The sequence below is a fragment of the Pseudorasbora parva genome, chromosome 6 (assembly GCF_024679245.1).
Source record: "Pseudorasbora parva isolate DD20220531a chromosome 6, ASM2467924v1, whole genome shotgun sequence".
NCBI lineage: Eukaryota > Metazoa > Chordata > Actinopteri > Cypriniformes > Gobionidae > Pseudorasbora > Pseudorasbora parva.
The window spans coordinates 25,242,100-25,251,085 of NC_090177.1; the positions used below are offsets into that span (position 1 = coordinate 25,242,100).

The 8,986-nt window shown below is 38.6% G+C and overlaps 1 protein-coding gene across 4 annotated transcripts in view; it reads right to left on the reverse strand.

Annotated features, from left to right (window-relative positions):
- Positions 1–8,707, reverse strand: part of flna (filamin A, alpha (actin binding protein 280)) — a 39,154-nt gene extending 30,447 nt beyond the window's left edge. For 3 of the 4 annotated variants that reach the window (XM_067446437.1, XM_067446436.1, XM_067446434.1), the window contains exons 1-2: positions 8,466–8,707; positions 3,699–4,180 (exon numbers count right to left, since the gene is read on the reverse strand). In XM_067446437.1, the coding sequence (XP_067302538.1) occupies positions 3,699–4,077 (379 nt within the window). In that variant the 5' untranslated portion in view covers positions 4,078–4,180; positions 8,466–8,707. The remainder of the gene's footprint in view (positions 1–3,698; positions 4,181–8,465) is intronic. The other variant, XM_067446435.1, reaches the window with a different exon arrangement.
- Between the last annotated feature and the right edge of the window lie 279 nt (positions 8,708–8,986).

The window sequence follows — 8,986 nt, forward strand, 5'->3', positions numbered from 1 at the left end:
TGGAGGCTCTGAAACGTTACACAACAGGGCACAAAAGTTTAATAAAGTTAGTTAGTCAATATCCTGCAGCACCAGTGCACCTAAGGTCATACACTTACTTAACCAAATCAAGTCTTAACATGCATCTCACTTTGACACTCTTAATGGCAATTATCCTTTCCAAATTCACTACTCGGACTCCATTCGGAATCATTGCATTTAAAAGTAATCTAAGTCAAAATATTGAGCAACCTATGTGCTGAATAAATGTCAAATATTCCCTTGTCATAAATGATTAAAGAGGCTGTCTTGATCAAGATCAAGCTCCGTTGTGTCACATTTAAGTACTAACACGGCAGATGAAGAAACCGATTACAGCGTCTCTAGGCACTACACTTGAAAGCTCTATGAGCTCCACCCAGATGAAGACAGAGATACAGGGCTGTCATGCTCTTCCCCACCTTGGAGGGCAACTATTCGTATAGACAAGTAAACTATGGGGCCAGTCCTGACAGGGGAACACATACCACTTCTATGCTTGCATAAACTTATACAAGCACAAACAAGTGCATATTTAGTTTATGTTCTCACACACGTTTAAATATTAATACAAAGCAAGAACATGGATATAAACAGATCCAGTTACTCAAAACTGCATTATTGCATTAATAGTGGATGCAAAGAACTCGTGCACGGTGAGAAAAAAAGAAAAAGGAAAAACCCTTGATTTACTTGTGGTGAGATAACATCATAGATTAAAGACAATTGCACCATCACGTGTGTAAGGAATTCAGAGTCCCGCAAAACTTTGTTTGCTCATATTAACACAAAGGGATGAATGGGTTCCTACATTAAAAATATTGAGCAATTGCTGAATAACCATTGATTGCAACAAATCTGAAAGGATGTTTATTCATATTCATACCCTCTGGGCTCCTGAGCAAAAGAGCCTACATCCATTGGGCTGTGGCTCTGATGATGAAAATATGAGCTTCCTGAAGAGAACAAACTATATTAAAACACCCAGACAGAAAATAAACTAACTGGACTGAATATCTTGGGATTCAAAAGCCATGTTAAACTTGGAAATAAAAGGCAAAAATGTTTAGGATTTTGAATAACTTAAAGGGATAGTTTACCCAAAAAAATCCCATCATTACTTAACCTCGTCATTCATCTTCGGAACACAAATGAAGGTCTTTGGGAAGAAATCAGTTCCTCCATTGACAGCTACGCAACAGACACTTACGTTTATCAAGAGATTGTAAAGATAATCCATATTGATTGCTTTATATTAGTATTGTCAAAAGTACATATCGCGATACCAAATTGAGACTGAAATGTTTGAAATATGACTCGGTGCTGTTGAGCGGAATCATAAACACCTCTGACTGGCCAGTGCTCACGCGCTCATCAAATATGTCTGGGATTGGCTACAATGATTAGCGCTTCACAAACATGTAAAAATACACCAATGGCGCTTTTCACGGAGCTATGCGCAGATATACACAGAGCGTTTAAATGCAGGTGTCTATCAGCCTTCCGCTCCGCTGGTTGACGCAGGCTTGTGCTTGCAAATGCTCCTGCTCCAGCTTTCAAAACACATTAAAACACATCCGTGTTCTTTCAAACTGCTGCCGTGCGTTGATCAATGTAGCCAATCACAGCCACATCCGATGAGCGCGCGAGCACAATGGCCAGTCAGAGGTGTTTTTGATTACAGCTCAACAGCGCACGAAGCATCACATTTTTAACATTTCAGAACCGATTTGTTATCGCGGTCTGTACTTTTGACAACACTATGATGAACAGATTTAAATTTTGGCTTTTGTTCACATTTAATTCATTCAACTCAGTTGTAATACACAGAAGCTCAAGCATGTTTGCTTGACGCGCGAGAACCAATGATATTCATTCTAGTGTTATGCATCATTTTTTGAGCTTTAGCAAGAACCAATTTGTTTGCGTGCGTCAAGCAGGTTCGGTTGAGATTCTGTTCACTGATCAGTGTTTAAATGTTAATTAAACAGTCTAAATCAAATCTGAAAACCTGACAAAGCAGTCATTAAAGCAAAAAGGAAGAAATTAAACACCAAGACATTCTCAAATTAATAATAATTTAAGCCTGTATTTAAGATTTACGAATTTCAATAGTACAATAAAATCAAGTTGAATTGAAGGATCCTTACATATTCATATTACTGATTCATCTTTTAAGAGAATTCATAAATGTATTAATATGAATAACAAACTAAAACAGTCCATTACCTTGTTGCATTAAGATTTATGCCAAATGTTTTGCATTATTTTTTCACTAATTTAAAATTGTTATTTTATCATAAATATGCAAGGATTATTCAATTAAAGTTGATGTAATTAATATAAAATAATACTTTTTAGTAAATCTAAAAAACAGGTTTAAATAATATTTCTGTAATTTTACAATTAAAACAACAGTTCTCCATCCAGAGTAATCCTTTTTGCAATAAAAGTGGAAAGGAAAAAATGCTAAATCTACTATAGGCCTACATGAACTTTAGTTAGATGAAGATTGTGAGCATGACTATTTTCATAATTATATATTTTCACGAATGAACCTCATAAGGTGTATCAAGTAGATGCAGACTGTTGATAAGGATTGCATAACTTGAATAAACTGAGATGTCGGTTTTTACAGACAAACCAAAAAGTAGGCCTAAAAGTAAAAAGATTCTCTAATTCTCAATATCAGACTACACACACTCTGAACCAACACCAATTCCCTCTATCTTCACCCCTAGTGTCTAAAATGAGCAATAAACTGGAGGGCGTGTCACGGTGTTAGTCAATCACAACCGGTGTTGAATGAGGGAACCATGTCTGGACATTTCTAATAGGCAGTGTTGTGTAACTTGACGTTCCAATCCCTCCGTTAAAACGTTTACACCCCAAAAGAACCATCTCAAACTCCTAAGAAGACTAATGTCATTCTTATGAGAGGAAGGCGTGCCCTCGCGGATCGATATTTCGACTTTGTGCGACTGGCCTAGTGAATGCCATGTTCACTGATAGCCACGTGAGAATTATAATAACAATAGACCGACGAATAAAATGTCAAAAACCTCAGAGGTGAAGATTCCAACTGAGAGGAACGGCTCAGTCCTCCGCCCTCCTCGCGCTACTGCATCAACATTTAACAGAAAATAAGAGTAGCCTATGGGTGCACTAGTTGAGCTTTACCCATTCATCACTGAAACTATGGTCAAACTACCCTAAACTATCCGCCATCTACTGCTGCTGCTTTAAGACATTCTGGGCTGGACTTCCAACAGTTGAATGGAGCGACTGTGGTTCCTCATAATTCTCACTTCTTTGTCAGATTCTAAACTGCAAAGGCGACTAAAGCAATCTTATTTTCATCACCCATCCGCGTGAGCAAGACGTTACAATAAATCCACAAAATGCGTGCAACTTGTGAAGCAATGATACAACTTTGCACAAAACAGTATGTGGCCACAAAGGCCTTCATTTCCATCATTCTTTCCCGTTATTTTGTGGCCTGCCTAAAATTTCATGCTCTGTTTGTTAGCGATGCAGAAGTCGGATCATATAGGCTAGTTGGATGCAACAAACATGGGAATAAACGCCACAAACACAACGTATAATAATTTAGTAACTATTTAAGAACGTGCAATGTTCAAAACCGACAAAAATGAGAATGAAAAGCACACACAGCCTACCTATGGACACCAGCTTGATGTTTTCCCTGTCCAGGAACTCCAGGGCCACAGAAACGTTCTCCAGCTGCATCTGCCTGAACGTGGGGCGCTGGTTGTACTTGCGGAACATCTTCTTCTGGCTGAGCACCTCCAGAAGCGCGATCAGCCGGAGCCCATCGCTCAGGTCCGTCTGCAGGTTCGCTATGCGTTTATTGACACATTTCAGATGCTCGTTGCACCAACGCGTGAATGTATTTTGCTGGATCTTCTTCCATGGTGCGTCCTCGGCGAGATCTTTCTCTGTAGCGGGCATGTCTGCGTCCTTGTCCGGGGAGAGAGAAGCGTTGGATAGGGGAGCGGCGGCGGCGCTTGACTGGTGGGGGCGTGTGTGTTGACTCATTTTTATCGACTCGGGTCTCCTGCACTAATTCGCTGTCTCGCTTTTTGGGTGGAGTCTTGTGGAATTGTACAATTTGTGTGCTCTTCTTTCCAAAGTTATGTGACTAGAAGAAAGACAAAAGATTTTAATAAAATCAGGCTAAAATACACATGGGATATGGGCGTTTAATTACACTTAAATTTAAGTACGAGGACTTGGTCAAACTTAGATTCTTTCTATAAAACTTCTTTCGTTTTTAAGAAGCTGTTTAATCAATGTGTCATTCATTTAGTCTTCTATCTGTAAGTGTAAAACAACTGTTCTGAAAACAGCAACATTGTTTAAAATCAGTATTGGAAAATATAGCCAACAAAAAGAGTCAAATCTGTAAAGAAAAATGCTCAGTTCTCCTTGCTAGCTATATCTCCTCAGACATGTGAAAGCAAATTTTCAAATCAAAAAATGTTTGATTTTCTGAACATTTAAAAGCCAATGTTAATATATAGCATGTCCATATAAAACTTGATAGGCTATGTATTCATTCTAAAATGGTGTTTCACCATTTCACTTATTCATTTATCAACATAGGCTACACACTGCATGTTCAACTTCTATACCATATTCATGAGTTGATGTAAAGGCTACCAATGGACAAGGTGTTCAAATGACTTAAGTAAAAATTCACAACAGATGAGTAAGAAATTTGAAAATAAGTCTAAAGAGGTGCTTAAATGCCAAATGTGTGTATATAAAACAATCTTGGCAGGATTTCCAACCTCCTTGTACCCATTTTGTTGGAGAAAGTCACAAAATAGAACAATTTAGAGCTACATTAATCCAGCATTTGACTAAATAAGGCAAATGGGCCAAAACAGTGTGTGAGGACGCAGTCCAAAAAGAATGTTTTCCTTTAGAGCCTTTTTTCAGCATTTGTCTCTCCAGGAGAATCTGTGGAATGCCCTTCATGTAATGAGCCACCGATGCCCCCCTGACCTCCTCTCCAATTCCCCGCCCCCATCAAAAAACATCTACATAACAACCAAACATAATATGTTATAATCTGGTTCTCATTCTCTGCCTCATTCAGATTTATGCTCAGGGAAAGCCTGATATTTTTAACAGAACATAAATTGAGCAGAAGGGAGGATAAGACCAGCCTTCAGGTTTTTCATTAGTTTATCAATAAGATTACATTGTGACGGACTCAAGCACATGAACTGCATTCATAACTATAAACCATACATCATGTAAGTCAACAAATCGCCAATGTCTTATTGTTCTCAAATCCAACGTGTTATTATGATGTTCACAAAACAGTCTAACTGTAAATAGGCCAGTTGCTTAGAAACAAAAGAAGAACAAACAAGTCAGGCATTCAGAACACAGTACTGCTAAATCCAGTAGTTTGGCGACACCTGGAGGAAATATAAAGTATGACAGGCTGATTTTATGATTTTCCACACAGCACTTATTGATGGTAAAAAAAAGAGTCCAGATTATAATTTGATTTTCAATCATGGATGTTAAATTAAAGAACTGAAATGATCTGAATCAACGGGGCTTCTTATATTTCATTTTGATATACAACACTCATAAACTTTCCAGCTTTTTAAAACACACACGTGCTGTGTGTGTGTGTGTGTGTGTGTGTGTGTGTGTGTGTGTGTGTGTGTGTGTGTGTGTGTGTGTGTGTGTGTGTGTTTTAAAAAGATGGAAAGTTTACGAGAATATTGTACATCAAAATGAAAGATAAGAAGACCTGTTGATTCAGATCATTTCAGTTCTTAAACTTGAGGGTGAGTAAAGGGTTCTTTTCAAGGTTCATGAGCAGGGTTCCTCATGTGGACCCACTGTCCTGCAGAGTTTAGCTCCAACCCTAATTAAAGACAGGTGAAGCTTATCAAGATATTCAGGATCACTTGTTGAAAATATGCAGGCAGGTTTGCTGAAGCACGTTGGGGGAAAAAACTTTGCAAGACAGTGGGTCCCCAGGAGCAAGGTTGAAGTACTCTAATAGACATATCATGTCTGACCATGCATAATGGGTTGTAACAGTTTTCAATGTATAAATGAGACTGTATAGTTCTTAAGCACTCTAACATGTAGCAGACGAATATTGGAATATTGTCAAGGTTTGAGACATTTGAAAAGAACAGAGATACAAACTCTGTGTGACAGAAGGCTATTAAAAGGATGGTTCACCCAACCCTTTAGTCACCCTCAAGTTTAAGTTGTTCTAAACCTGTATGAAGTTCTGTCCTCTGCTGAACCCACAAGAATAGATTTCGAAGACTATGTAACCAAACAGGTAACCAAAAACGTTTTTATGGAACATAGGTTTGGAACATCTTGAGGGTGAGAATTTATGACAGAATTTTATTTTTTGGGTGAACTATCCCTTTAACTCACAGCTGTTTACAAAAGTGAACTTATCTAAAAGACAACCTAATGATATCAATCAGTAATTTCAACATTCATATAATCAGAGTTAACTCAAAATACATGTAATCATTTGACTTTAATCACCAAACAGGTTCATTTGAGAACAGATAAAGAATAGGGAAGTGTGAAGATGGCACGTGATGCTATGATTCAGCCATGCTGAAAAGTGGTGAACCCACATGCTGGCTGCAAACCGCTAAGTCTGATGTGCATCTCTTCTTCATCTGTGAAAAACACAGATTGCATATCGAGGGGAAGGATGGATGGGTATTTTTGTAAAGGCGTCTAATTCTTGTGTCAACAGGATGTGGCACTGCTGTTGTGCACGAAGAAACTAAATAGAAAGCTTTATATAATTCTTAAATGCAAATAATTATAACAAAGAGACTGCATTGGGCTAGTTGTCACACTGTTCTCCAGTGAGGATTTATCAGAGAAGATTTACATTTGACACTGATTTGAGGTACATACCATAAAGTATTGGCTACAAAAACATCTATTGAATATTTTCACCATTGTCGGGGGGCTACAGTTCATGAAATCTAAATGGTCAATTCTCATCTTTTCATGGAATATAGCAATGTTTATTATAAATTAGTTATCCATGCACATACATTTTTTTAAATTTGCCCTCAAATCTTTAAATAACTCCCCCTCTCTTTTGCAGTGACATCTCTTCTCATCTCTGATGATGTGTTTACTGACGTAAGGGCAAGACAAACTGTCACTTACATGAGATCACAGCAATAGAAAAACCACAACCATCCAAGAATCCAATCAATTCATGAACATTTTTGTTGTTCGAGAAGCCGATTCACTTATAGGCTTAATCACGAAGAAAGAATATCACAACTTTTCAACTTTAAACACTGGCTGCCCAAAATGAGGCATGCTGTCAGATGAGGTGAGCTGTCACAATGGAGCTTGATCAATTTAAAAAAATCTGCATAATATTTATGAAGAAAAAAAACACCCCTGTCATGACAAACAGTTAAACGTTTCAATTAAAATCTATACTTTCATTGTATATTTGACTCGTCTGGGTGGTCACTTGTTTAACCAATTATTAGGGGAAACAATATTATGATAGCCTACTGTAATTTTCGTTTTCTTATTAACTGAAATTCTCACTCTTGAACCATGAAACCAACGTATAAAACGACTGCTATTGAAAACACACATTTGTGTAACTTGACTTTTGACTGGCGGACTGACCCGTCTCCTCTAACCTATAGCAAGAAAAATGTGTGGTTTTACTGAAAACCCTAATATTGAATCAGGAGTTCTAACGATTGTCATCCAGGTGAGGTCGGGATGTTTCGTGCAAGATTCTCCTCGAGCATGGGAGGGCGCGCGCAACTCACATCAAAGGATGAAGGGCGCGCGGACTTTTCCATATTTTCCCTTATTTGGTGAGGAGGCCTTAATTAGATTTCGAGTGATGCACCAAAACCTTTGCAGAGTATCGGGTTTATACACTTTTCGTAAATGAGGACATAACATGGAGTATGAATATGAATTAAATATTAATGTTTGGATTTGCATTTAGAGACAATGCCTTTGATGTAGGTTAAGTGATGTCTTTAATAATCGGTATAGCTCTTTTCCCCTTTTATTCTGTCTCCTAGTTCTTCCCAATATTGTATAAGCCCTCTCACAGCTCGTCATACATGCAGGGCACTAATAGGCACGCAACATAGCCTATATGTCATTCAGTGCCATTACGGACACTATGCTGCACGCGCCCGTCCCGCTACACGAAACATTTATGCAAAACACAAGACATTTTTGCGGTAAAAAAAAAAAAGTCTGCGTCATTGTTTTTCTACGAATTTAACCCTAAGCGAATTTAGTTTTGACGCAAAACTAGAATAAAAGTAGCTAAATACCCATAATGTTGGACTCAACATTACTTAATGCAAGAAAAAACATGCCTCGCAGCGCTAAACAGAGGTTTTATAACTTACATTTTGCTGCTTGTCTTGAAGTAATTCGTGTTGCTCCCTTCAGAGTTTGCGTGTGGCACAGGCAGCAGAGGGTGAACTTCACTGTACCACAGTGCAGAAATCTCACTGTAAGACCCTCCCGGACCGGACGAGTGTCCCTGGAGGAAAAGCTTGTTCGCTGAACTCGAGAAAAAAACGCTAGTGACACCCTTTAGTCTTTTCTGCCTCCTTCTGTCCTCTCTGCTCTTAATGCGAGAACCTTAATTGGTAAAGTATCAAAGAGGGGGTTACTCTTGTGTTCGCGCGAGCGCGTCTCGAGCTGACGTGATACCGGCGGCCGCGCCTTCAGATTGTAAAGGTATGATGTCACCCTGTTCAGAGCGCCTGTATCTGCTCCATCTGCCTGAACACTGTTGCTGCTGCTCAACAAAGAGCTTCGGCTGGCTGTTTAACACCAGTTGTTGCAAGTCCAGAGGTAATAATATCCATTTAGGTTTCCTTTCATTGTCTGGGGGAATAAAATGACCTTTTACTGACTACTA